This window comes from Bombus impatiens, unplaced genomic scaffold (genome assembly GCF_000188095.3).
Source record: "Bombus impatiens unplaced genomic scaffold, BIMP_2.2 scf_0151, whole genome shotgun sequence".
Classification (NCBI taxonomy): Eukaryota; Metazoa; Arthropoda; class Insecta; order Hymenoptera; family Apidae; genus Bombus; species Bombus impatiens.
This window is the reverse complement of record NT_176570.1, coordinates 1,912,481-1,925,430: the sequence shown is the minus strand read 5'-3', so window position 1 is coordinate 1,925,430 and position 12,950 is coordinate 1,912,481. Positions and strand designations below refer to the sequence as shown.

Below are 12,950 nucleotides of genomic sequence, written 5' to 3'. Positions count from 1 at the left end.
AGATTATATCGCCATTGATTCGTGTTATTTTCTTAGACCTGTGACAGATATTATTTACACGGATTTACTGATTGGATTAATTGACTTGGATTGTAACGTTAAATTAATTCCGAATTAATTTTGATGTTGGAATTATTGGCAGTATTCTGATTTAAACGAAACACAAACTGTAATGAAATTTACATTTGAATTTCAGCACCGATTCAAATTGGGATTGAATATTTTATGTCGTAATATGGAAGAATTTCTGGAATTTAATGCCTCTTAAGATTACATCGATTTTCGATCAATTTATGAAACCACTTGACACATTCGCTATTAATTGAAACTGATGACGATTCATTTGGAGAATCGAAATATCTTCGTTTTAACTACAAATAATAATTCTTTCGTTACATTGTCTGCTCTAATTGATCTGTACGAATCACTCTATCGAAAACTATAGAGCTTAAAATACAATAATTGCGTTATTCAAATGATTTACTCGATGCGACAGGCATCAGCAGCAGTGTAGTATTTTGAAACAAACGATAATTTCTAAAACTAGTGAAGAATGATTAATGGTAACGATAATCAACAGGAATTATGCATCGAAGGCAGACATAGTTCAGCTCGACGTTGAACGTAGCAAGATTAGTCTGTCTTTGAACCTCATTGTCACTGTTCTAGACATAGTCTGAAATAAGATTTTCCTCGTTATAATACCGGCACGTGATTAATCCTCTCTGCAGATGTACGAGTTCCCAGTTGTGAATATCAAATATTCTTTAGCTGCTGAATAGCAAATTATTTTGACGTTAAGTTCGTTATTTTATTAATGAGAATCAGAATATAGTTTTGAAGTAGCGCTGTAACGAAAAAAGGATGTCAATGGGACGAATACATTTATTCTAGGATTTATACGATGATAAGGATTCTTTTAGAGATTGCCATAGAATAATAAGATAGCGATAACTCGTTGTTAAAGCTTATTCGCGTTATCGTTAAAAATCTCAGGTTGAAATCATTTTATTGTCATATTTATATCACTGTAGAAGGATGAGACGCTAATATCGGAGCTTAGGAAACTAATTATTTTAGTTTGGAAAATTATTACTTGGAGACAAAGCTCGTATGATTTTACGATTAACGAACACTTTTATACTAGTAGATTTTTTCTTATTAATTACAGAATTTCTTAAAAACCTTCTATCTTATCGTGCAATAGTTTCAGTCGCAAAATATACATCGTTAATTACGTATCATAACAGTTTGCCAATATGAACAAATTAATTATTTCTCATATTTTAATTTCTTGAAATACTCCATTTTTCGACCACACTACCCTAACAAAAAGGACAAAAGGATAAAAACAAAAAGAAAAAAAGGAAGATATACATATACGATTCTATGTAAAGAGATCGTATTACTACATGCCGCATAAAATTCGAACCATTCGATACAATTTGCCACTATTCTTCATTGGTTCTCTAGATTTTATTACAACCTAACGAAGCTTGAAAAGAAGAAGATTTTTTTCAAGAGAAAGATTTCTATAAAATCTGCAACAACAAATATTTCTCAAGAATAGTGTCAGACCTACAGTTCCATAGAGATTGGATTAATAAAGTTGTTCCAGTGAGAAGAAAACTTATAGCGTATTTTATTAGCGATTCTCAGATTCACCAATCTCCGATCGTTGGTACATGATTACGTTCGCCATTCGCAAGATCCGCTTTCGTCGGTGAAAGTGTAGAGGAGTAGGGAGAAACCGAAAGAAATATCGGGTGGACCGCGTTCTCGACGGTGCACGCGTTCCATCGATAAGCGTAATCGGCGGTGTGTGTGGGCGGCGAACTTCTTGGCCGGTTTTCCGATCGTCTGGAATCCAAGGCGCGTATTCCTGCAACGCGCACGAGCCAACTCGCGCATTCCTCTCGGGTGGATCCTCGCGGTCGAAAGTACGCTCGGAATGCGAAGGAAGCTCACGTGTTTCGGCTGCTGGCAAGTTCCGCTTTCTCGTCCATGTATGACTGGAATTTTCTAGTTAAACGTACTTTTCGCAACATTCGGATCAACCCTTTGTAATTGGATGGTCTTTTCGATTGGCGAGGAAAACAAATTGAAGATAACAGGTGAGAAACGTGATAATACAGATATATTGTAGCTTTATTTATCCGTCAAGATGCGACGAAAGTAAATTGTAGACTAGGAAACGTATTCGCAAACTCATCTGGTGTGTGGATGGTGAAAATAAATACAGTCAGTGAATAAAGTATTGGCATAGGCTTTAAAATGGAATAACTGTTTTAAAAACGGGTGCAAAGGATTTGAAGTTGGAGAAGCTAGAAAAATTGCTTCGTTAAATGACGTGTATAGGAAATTTTGGGAAAATTAAAATTGATGGGAACGAAGGAAAGATTTCTCTTACACGTCATCAAGTGAACCAATTCCTTTAGTTTCTCAATAAAGCTCGAGTGGTTCGGTTCAATCTTAAAAAAAGTTATGTTGTTTCGAATATAACTACGAATAATATACTTTTGTGACTGACTGTAAGTAAGATGTAGGTATAGTACTCGGCTATATACATTTCTCACGTCGTATTCATATTGAACTGAAGTTGAAAATGCATCGATTACTATGGAGAAAGTGCCTTTCGTAAATGTTACTCCACTTCCTTAATCAACGTGATTCATAAATCAAAGTAATATTCGTCGATTAAATTGCATCTGGAATTACACGCGCTACTGCATTTTCCTTTAACAGAAACCGTTATCCAAATAAAAATACTATAAATACACGTGTGATGCACATTGTACGTAGACAACCTTTCACAATTTTCATTTTCTCCAGTTTCTTTTAATCGGCATATCCGATTTATAAATTAAATTGATATTTATCAACGAAATTACTTTTGAAAGTACACGTTGTAATATATTTTTCAGAGGAAGTCGTTATCGGAGTTGAAATACTACAGGCACATGTGATGCACTTTCTCTCTCTCTCTTCATTACGAAGCTACTCTTCGTAATTTACCATTTTATCCTACTTCCTTTAATCAACGTGTTTCATAAATTAAATTAAATTAATATCGTCGACATTGCATTGGAAATTAACGCCTTTAACACCTTTTTAAAATGAAAATTATAGTCGAGACACGTGTATATGACACTCGTTCTTAGTCTTATTTTCGCAATTTTACTTCCTTCTCAGTAATCAACGAAATTGGTATATCCGATCCATGTTTAGAAAGAAAGCGGCACTCGAAATTACACTTTACGTGTCTTTTTGAAGAAATTATACGGACCCAACATTTTCTCGACTTTCTAAATCAAAGTAAACGTTAATACGCAAATTTAAGGATACGTTTACTGTTTCCACGTTGTTTGCCTTAGCATTGTTCAATTTATTTATTACTAGACAAAATGCATTACGAATTAGTAATATCAATAATATCGATACGTTAATAGACAAAGTAGAATGCGATCATATGTTGTTACACGGATAAATCGTGTAAAATAAATACGGAAAAGTTAAATATATTAAAAATTCGCAAAAGATTTGAAATAAAGTAATCGTTAGACTATCTAGAAACCTAGGCGACGAAAGAAATTTCTATTTACTGATATTCGTCACATACGAATCTGAATTTTTCCAAACACGCGCAAAATCCACTGATTGTTGCACGTAGAAAGCCAATTGACCTGGGACATTGTCAGTGTGTTAAAATCCGGTAAGTACACGGACATGCGATACAGGCAGACAGTTGGCCACGTTGCGTGAGTAGAATCATTGTGTAAACTTGCCAGGGGACCAGATACGATGTTACCTCACAGAACCGTCGTGTTTAGCCGATTTACACCGGATTATCGTTATCAGTGCATGCGCACCTTGAATTCATTCGATGTTAGAGGTAGGTTCTAACCGCTCTGCTGTCCCGACTAATGAAGTCCGCGTTGAACAACCTGATGGCCCTGTTGAATCATTGCTCCCTTCATTCAGTGTACGATAGGAATAGCCCCTTTGATAAGCTAATCCAGATACGGTAAGGAACGATGGAATGGAATGGATCAGAATCGTAGAATCTCAGCGAGATGAATTTATCTCGCATTGAATTGTAGATTCAGATTGAACGCAGTTGTACTTCTAGGAATTTCTATGGTTAAGAGATTTAGCTTGTAATCCTTTATGCAATTCTTAGTTTAAACGTGTAGCAATCTCGTTGGAGATGGAATCCATTGGATTAGGTTAATGTTTTCCATTGTTAGCGGTAATTTCGTCCTACCATTGTTCATTATTTCTAGCGCCAGAATTTATTAAGTCTTTCATTTTCATTTATACCTAATGAATACAAGCATTGATTTAGATTAATGTATAAGTTCAATTGAAATGAAAATATTCGTCGCCAAAAGGTACGACTATTGACTGTTGGAATTATCGTGCCACCTTCATCAAAGATATCGCTATTTTAATAATAATTTCTGTTTCAGCATTCTTGTGACTTTTTGAAATTAAACAGTGTAATTCGAATAAAATTCCATTTATTACGATTACCTATGACTTAATCACAGTCGAGAAACAACAAATAATTTCCGCCACAGTTAATGGCATAATACCGTTTTTAATTATTTCACCGGCATAATTAACCAGCCTTTGCACCTTTACGCACGCGATAACCCATTTTAACATCGAGTATGTTTCACTGCTCATTGCGAATGTTATTAAGTAATTTTTCCGATTACTGTAATTCCACGGCCAACTGACTGATAATTTTCAACCAGAGCAATTTTCTATTGATCGGCTAATTTACAGCCTACGATTACTCGCGTTATCTATCTCCATCACTTACGTCTCTTACGGAACAAACGGTAACGATCGTTTCTACCTTTTCTCTTGTTAATTTTTACTTCCGGCTAAATTAGCTGATATGAGTTCGTTCGCATTTAATGTTGCCTTTAAATCGATATGCAGCTTTCCCCGACACGCTGCGCTGCCGCGAATAGCTTTCGTATACAAGTGAGAAAAGCCAATTAACCGACGTTCGGCCAGTGAACGCTGCCAAAGGGAAGCCGATTAATAAACAGCCAATAATATGTTAACTACGCCAGCCAGTGATATTGCCAGTATTGCACATTCATTTTTCAAAGATCCGATTGCTTCTGGCTGTTGCTTCGAATTAAGTTTAGTTCTGTGTACCATCATCCATATGATATTGTACAACAGATCGAGTAATAAGTTCATTCGCACAGGATCGCGGAACTTTATCTGATTATTGAAAATAATGTTATTGGTAAAATATATTATATTTGTCATATTATGCTTGTAGTCTCCGTTTGTGAATGTATCGTGTGTGTTATACGAAACATTTTGAAATAAGATAAATCTAAATAATATGACTATCTATTTAGAGAATGTTTCAGGTGTCTCATATATTTTAGGTTTTTACCTGGTGTCTGCAACAAATTGCAACGTGTTTTAGCAATATAGTTTGAAACGAAAATGACAAAGAACGACGCGATTTGTAATAATCTACGTAACTTTGTTACAATGTAATTAAATTGCATATAAAATTCACTGCAAGCAATTAAGGATTAAATTATTAAATACCTGGAACATTTGGAGTTTTAGTCTGAAGTTTAAATTAGTAAAAAAAAAAAAAAAGAAAAAAGATATACCTACCCTATGTAAACTTCGTATTTCCCTGTACTAATTAATGTACCACTCTATTATATTTCGTAATATTAACATAATACCTAATTAATGCTACCAATATATTGCTGCGTAATTTTCAAACTACGTAGAAACACAATTACTTGGTCGAGCAAAATAGCGAAATAATTAATGAGGCTCATCGATATTTATTATTCTTGGTTTAAAATATCCAATAAACTGTCTTAAGATCGATAATAGTTTGAAAGGCCGCATCTTTACAGAATTTCCGACCTTTGAAGAATTTTCTTCAGCCGGAAATTCATCCTGAAAACGCACGAAAGGAGTTTAGCATAGCTGTAATCTACGAACTTTATTCCGTGCTTTTAAAAGGCAGGCTAATTGCAGCGTGTCGCGATGTTGATTAATGACCTACCGTAACTTACCATAATCTAACGACGAAATGTCAGATTCGTCTTGGCTCTTTCCTTTTTCTTTCTTCCCCGATTCTCTACAACTACTCCGGGCCCGTCTTTGTCATAAAGTACGCGTTCCCCGAACACGCTAATCGTGCGGGTTATCTCGTGACAGTTTAATCCTCCCCGAGGAAATTGAACGATGTCGCAAAGCACAAAGAAAATTTGCTGAAGCTTTGCGATCAACCGTCGTTTCTATATGCGATCACATCGTCGTTAGAACTGTCTTTTAATTTTTTAATCAGACGATATCATTTGATAAATGTGTAACACGATTATTTACGCCACGTATGATACCAAAGCTGCTCTTTTTATTTGGTATTTCTGTTCAGAACAAACGAAATGACTAGCTTTTTGTAGTTTAAGAGGGATCGTCAAAGAGAGCATTTCAAACGAAATACGAGAAAAGGAGATACATTTATCTTTTTGCAGACAATCGTAATTATGAAATAGTGAAAATAATAATTTCCATTCGTTGACGACTGAATTGTTTATTAATAAATAAACGAACATGGAGTCGAAGCTTCAGAGCGACGTCTATTCTAAATATAATAAGAAATTTCATAAAATAAATTATATGTATTATTAAAAAAATTCATATTTTTTCCTCGACAGATAACTAGTAGTTATCATTGAGTCGAAGCTTCAGAGCAACGTCTATTCTAAATATAATAAGAAATTTCATAAAATAAATTATACGTACTATTAAAAAAATCCATATTTTCTCCTCGACAGATAACTAGTAGTTTCCCTTTCTTCTCATTATTAGTATTTTCATTGTCATACCGCAAATCGTTCCAAATATTAATCCACTAATTAATGTAAGCGATGAACATCTCATTCATGGAGACATAATTGATTTAGGATACGTTTACGTCACCAGGCTGAGTTGGGATTTGCTGAATACAGTACATTGTTCGAATCTACGTCTTAGTAGATATCTTCAGGTCTATTATGCAGATTATTACAATCGCAAATTTCCAATCGAATAAACGAGAATAGACGAGCATATTTTCGTTTCATAATAATTTCAACAATCTCTGAAAATTATTGTTCTATTTTAGATTTACAGTATCATTTATCGTTTAACTTAATTGGTATTTAAAATACTAACAAATTATGTATATAATACGAAACCTCTTAAAATTTGTTTCACTAAATTTATAGTACCATTTATAGTTCAATTTAATTATCATTTAAAATATTAACAAATTCTCTGATACCACTTATCACTTAATTTAATTATCATCCAAACGAATAACAAATTACGTAGCAAATCTTCTTAGAAATCGACTCTTCTCAAAACTTGTTCTTCTCCTATATCATTTATCGCTTAATTTAAATACCATTTAAAATAGTAGCAAATTTCGCTTCTAGAAATTGTCGTCTTCCAAAGCTTGGTCTTCGAAATCGATAGTGAATTTATAGTATCGTGAGATATATCTTTTCCCGTCGTGCTCCACAAATTTAGACGATCACCACGTCCATGAACCGAGAACACGTAGACCGGTTGTACGTCAGCTGGTGAGTGAACTCCGACGATCTAATGATAGAACTCGGTGCACGCGCATATAGTCGCTCTTGAACCTGATCGTAATAATAGAATTGCGCGATAATAACCGATAGGAAAACGCGATCGTGCGTCTGCCCTCGGACTCCTTGCAACGTTCGATGACGCTTTTACCCGGTGCTGGTGTCTGCACGCTTAGGCGACGCCAGCTGTTCGTCGTTCACGCGTGTTCCACGCGACAAGGGAAAAGGAAGAGAATGAAGGGGAAGAAAAAACGAGGAAAAAAAAAAGAGAGAATGTCGAGGGCAGGTAATTAAGCGCACGAGCCAACGATCAAACGACGCGTTCGGATAACAAACGATTTTCTATCAGAGCGACTCATTGATTAGTCACGGTCTGCGGGAAGACGATGCACGGAAAACTCGCCTCCAACGAGGAAAATAGTAGCTATCCACGTTGTTGGGCATTGCGGGAAGTTTGTTGGGAATTTTAAGGAAATTTTACGAGCGGTGTATTTTTAGCGGATTGTCGGTTCGTTAATAGAACGAGGATTTTTATAAAACTAATTATTTTTAGCGAAAATTGGTAATGGAGTTTGTTTTTTCTTTAAACGGGATATCTCGTCTGCTTTTATTTGTACACCTGACGAACGTTGATTTACTTGTGCGTGCATATTATTCGCGTATTATGAACTTGCTCGAATATTGTGCCAGGTGTGTCGGACCCTATTCTCGTATTATGTCTTTCATATTTTACGTATGAAGATCACACGAGAAAAATATGATAATTGCATTTTTGTCGATTTTCCGATTTCGTTATTACTCGGTGGCTACAGAGTGAAAAGGAAGTCGACAATTGGAACAAACTGATCTATAAAACTTTGAAAAAGCGATGACAAATCTACGAAACTTTATGGAGATCCGAGTGCATAAGTAACGCAGTGAAAGCATATTATCCATCGCAAAACCAATAGGAAGAAGTCTAAAAATCGCAAAACGCGATTTATCATGACCTTCTCCTATATTTCTCGTACTTTGCGTCAACATTCTCTTTATCCAACTATGTACAGTGGAAACTATTCGTACGCTTGTCTTCTCTTATCTTTCATGAACATATTACGTGTATCGTATGAAACATTCTGAGTATTCAGTGGGACATTTTTCACGCTTATTATATGCTTGACGTGACTATTCATATCGTATACTAATTTTTTACTGAATATAAATTTACAATAAAAAATATCTTTCACCTCGTATATATATCTCCAGATTGGATTCAAATTCTGCCAATATAGTCTCGCCAGTCGTCGTGTCTTATTATATCTTTAACAAAATATCTAAATCACATTATATCCCGTTATATGTTAATGGAGGTATAAGACGCACACGTAAAGATGATCTGTGCTAAGTGTACGAATTCTTTCGCGAGCCATTGTACATTGCCTAATAACAACAGAAACTCCAACAGCTCGAAAACTCAAAAGACCTCGATCTCCGTTTCCGTTGCCCCTCTATTTCCCGTTCAATCCACTTGTACCCCCACAGACGGGCTAACAACCCCTTTTTCCAGCAACGAAACGCCAAGTTAACAAACAACCTACCCTAGAAACATCCATTAAAGTCCTCTGGAAGGAAACGCAGGCCCTCGAGGCAGACAGACTCTCCGCAGCTTGGATATTGCGCTTCTCGGCGGCGGATCATAAACTCGCTCTGGTGAACGCTCGTTTTCGTTGCGAAACAAAGTAAACGCGGAACGACATCAGCCAGCGGTGCCTTCGTCGTCGTCGTCGTCGCCGTCGTCGTCGTCGTCGTTGTCGTCGAGACAGCACGGTAAACACTGAGGATGCCACCAGTGCGGGAGACTTCTGGTTGCCAGTGCACACCGTTTCTGTATCGCATAAGGTTCACGTGGGACAGGAATACCACCGCGGAGCCACGGGGTGCGGTCTCGTTTCGCCACGGCACTTTTCTGTCTCAAGCATAGACCAGAAAACCGGTCTCACGAACGAAACGAACGAGCGGACGAGAGTCCACGCGTCGTCGCCGTCGATCGAACCAACAAGTCCTTCTTCCTCTTTCTATGCTCGGTCGGATAACACGACTGGCGACTCCGAAGGATCAGCTGCTTCGTCGGTGGCAGCTACGTGATCTACTCTTGCGTTAACGAGCGAGCGATCAAGATCGAGCCGATTTTTCACTTTCGTTCCACGTATTATTTGGAAGCTTTCGTTCGGTTTTGCTTGCAATTTCTGCGCGTCTTTTATCGTTGCAGAGGATAGTTGGTTCAAACGACGAGATAACTCGATGTTGAAATCGTCAAATATATTTTGAAATAATTTATAAGTACAGAGGATGTTCGCTAAGACGCTAGGTACTAACTGATTCGCTAAACACCGTATATTGATCGCTATTAAAATCGCTCGAGACTGAAACTGAAAAACTGATCACCTTACGATCGCGTTCGTTTATTTATATTGATCGACGGAGTGGCGGAAAATTGAAATTTGACTTTGTTTTACGGTTGCACGTAGCGGAGACTTTGCTTTGCCCAGAGTTTATTTATTATTGTATTGTTACGTTATAACAATTTATTACATTACAGCAACATGATTCGAATTGTCCTCTAGCTCATGTGCCGCTATATTGCACCAGGTTGTCCGAAAAGTTTCTTTCGTTCTATGAGAATATAATAGACGCACAACGTTTTTCGTTTTATATTATTTTGTCGAAATTACGCACGATCCATTTTGTTTCGTTCAGATAAACGCCGCGATATTTCACAGACTTGGTTTCGTAGAGACGTAGGCGTATAGCTGTATTATTTAAGGGCGAGTTCTGCCGCTCGTAAATCGCGCTCCAGACCAAGCCGCCCCCGCGGGAATCGAAGTTGCTCCGGCGTATTTCCAGCCGGATGGTCCGTCGACGCGACGCTCGCTGAGTTTTCTTTGGCGTCGACCGGGGGACGCGTTGCCCGCGGACGCTTTGAAACGCTCCACGCGTCGACGATAAATTTCTCCGGATGAAGAGAAGCTCCTCCGCTTCGTATAGCAGTGGTTATGGCAACTTTTTCACCCTTTGACGCTGCTACGCGTATCACTTATCGGTTTTGTTCGAATTTTGAGATTTGAAAACGAGAGAGTTGGAATATACGTCGGAAAATTTGGAATATCGTTTTAGTTGCGAAAAGTTTGTTATTGATCAAGGTCCTTTGATTGACGAGAAATTTTTGTGGATAAAGAGAAACTTAGCTCCTCTGTTCTGTGTAATAGTAGTTGTGGCGATCAAAGATATATTCAAGAATTTCTAATCGCAAACTTAAACACAATTCTTTTACGATAATGTAAAATGTTGCCTAGGGATTATTCATACGAAACCAATAACATCACCCTTCGTCCGAGTTTCTTTCAGTCGAAACAACAGCAAATTTGAAGCACCGACATACTTGTCACGATAGTTTCACAATCTTTATCCATTAGATACCCGTGTTGAATCGACGAAACACACAAAACATGTAATTCTTCCTTTTAATTCCTCTGATCTGAAACGACTTCCTGATATCACCGACGCATTTATCAAACCAAAAAACCCAACAGACAAGTCATAACAGAGTGGGAAACTCACAACTCGACCGACAATCCGCAGCGACTTACGAAAGTTTTGAGACTTTCTGAAAATTGATAAAATGTATTGCTTCGATGACAAATCTAATCTTTATCTATAAATCTATATCTTTAATCAGAAGATGAGTAATCTTCTCGTCTCAGAACAATCGCTGAACAGAATAAACGCGATTATCGAAGCCAGCGGATAAGATAGCCACGTAATTTCCTCAGATCCTGCAATAAAAGCTCACGTGCGTCGGTTGTTGTCACCGGGACAGCCGGCATGCGACGAGACGGATTCGACCAAAATCTCTCACGAGGCAATGACCTTCCCGAATAACCCCAGGCCGGTGTCATCGGGTAACGGCGAAGATATGGAACCAAGAAAGCCAGGAACACCGGAACTTCCGGGTGGCTCGCCACAGGAACCGACTGCCGCGAAACAGTATGCGACGAGAAGCAACGGATCCTACAGTGACGCTTCCGGATCCTCTGAATTAGAGGCGCTACTTCCGCCAGTGGATAGTTTCAAGGAGGAAGAACGTGCCCAATGGGAGCCTCTCTCCGGCGACAAGTTCTCCAGGCAGAAGAATACGCCTAGGTAGGGAATTTCTTTTTCATGGGATTCTTTTTCTCAAGAGAGAAAGCTTCTGCACAGTATTACGCGATTTTTTTAACATTTTCTTTTTCTCTTACGATGTTTTTATGGTATTCGTAACGTGTATACCGATAGATCTCGGAGAAGCGTCGAACCTTTCACCAAATGGAATTTATTCCGTTTTCGTGAATGAATATACACGTTTGTACAGATCGTTTGTACAGATTCTCTTCCTCGTCAATTTTCCCTTTCAACTACGATTACTCGTATCACCAGACAGAAGGAACGCATGATCGAAGACTTGGTCACCCGTGTCGCTTCTCCGTCTTATCGATTTCCTTTTTTCAGTAGAATTAATCGTATCAGCAGACAAAAGCTAGATCAAACCTCACCGATATACAAGCTTAAGATAACTAACGAATAACGCGATGAATGCAGGTTCGAAGCGTACATGATGACCGGCGATCTAATGCTGAACCTGTCGCGCACGCAGCAGAGCAGCGGCCTGCTCCCGAAGCACCAGAAGAAGGTCGACTCGCTGAGGTACAACAATCATCATACCCACCATCACCATAATCACCACAATCACCACCATCATAACTCGGTACCGACCAGTCCTAACGAGATGCTGGGCCATCACCGTGCTTACAAGTGTACCGGTTCGAATTCGGCCAGCACCTCACCGGTCGGGATCAGCAAACGTGAGAGCGGCCAGTGTCCAGGCCAGAGCGATACTAGCAAACAAAATGCCGCGAGTTTCGGTTATTCGAGCGGCTTCGTTCGCACCTCGCGCTCCGAGGACCACTTGCAATTCCAAAAGGATCCGTCAATGAGCGCGGTGGACATTGACATTGACGACGACGTCACGTCCAGCTTAAACACCCTGTTGGACACTCGACCTGACAGCGGCCAGGGTCTGTCCAGCGATCGAATCGTCTGGACGTACAACGCGCCAGTTAGCTCGCCGTCCGCCTCGGAGCGCACCTCCTGCTGTCAGAACGGCAGCTCCTCGCAATCTTCGTCGAGTAGCTCCTCGACGGAGGGAACTAGTCCCCAAAGATCCTTATCGCCAACCTCCCCTACCTCGGTCTCGTCCTCCGTCATGTCCTCCAATTCTGGATCCCGTAGGTTCCCACC

General features: G+C 38.8%; 1 protein-coding gene across 1 annotated transcript in view; it reads left to right on the top strand.

The window, feature by feature from the left end:
• Positions 1-12,950, top strand: part of LOC100742088 — an 81,887-nt gene that overhangs the window by 60,419 nt on the left and 8,518 nt on the right. The window contains exons 4-5 of the mRNA XM_012382248.3: positions 11,447-11,816; positions 12,252-12,945. Of these exons, the coding sequence (XP_012237671.1) occupies positions 11,447-11,816; positions 12,252-12,945 (1,064 nt within the window). The remainder of the gene's footprint in view (positions 1-11,446; positions 11,817-12,251; positions 12,946-12,950) is intronic.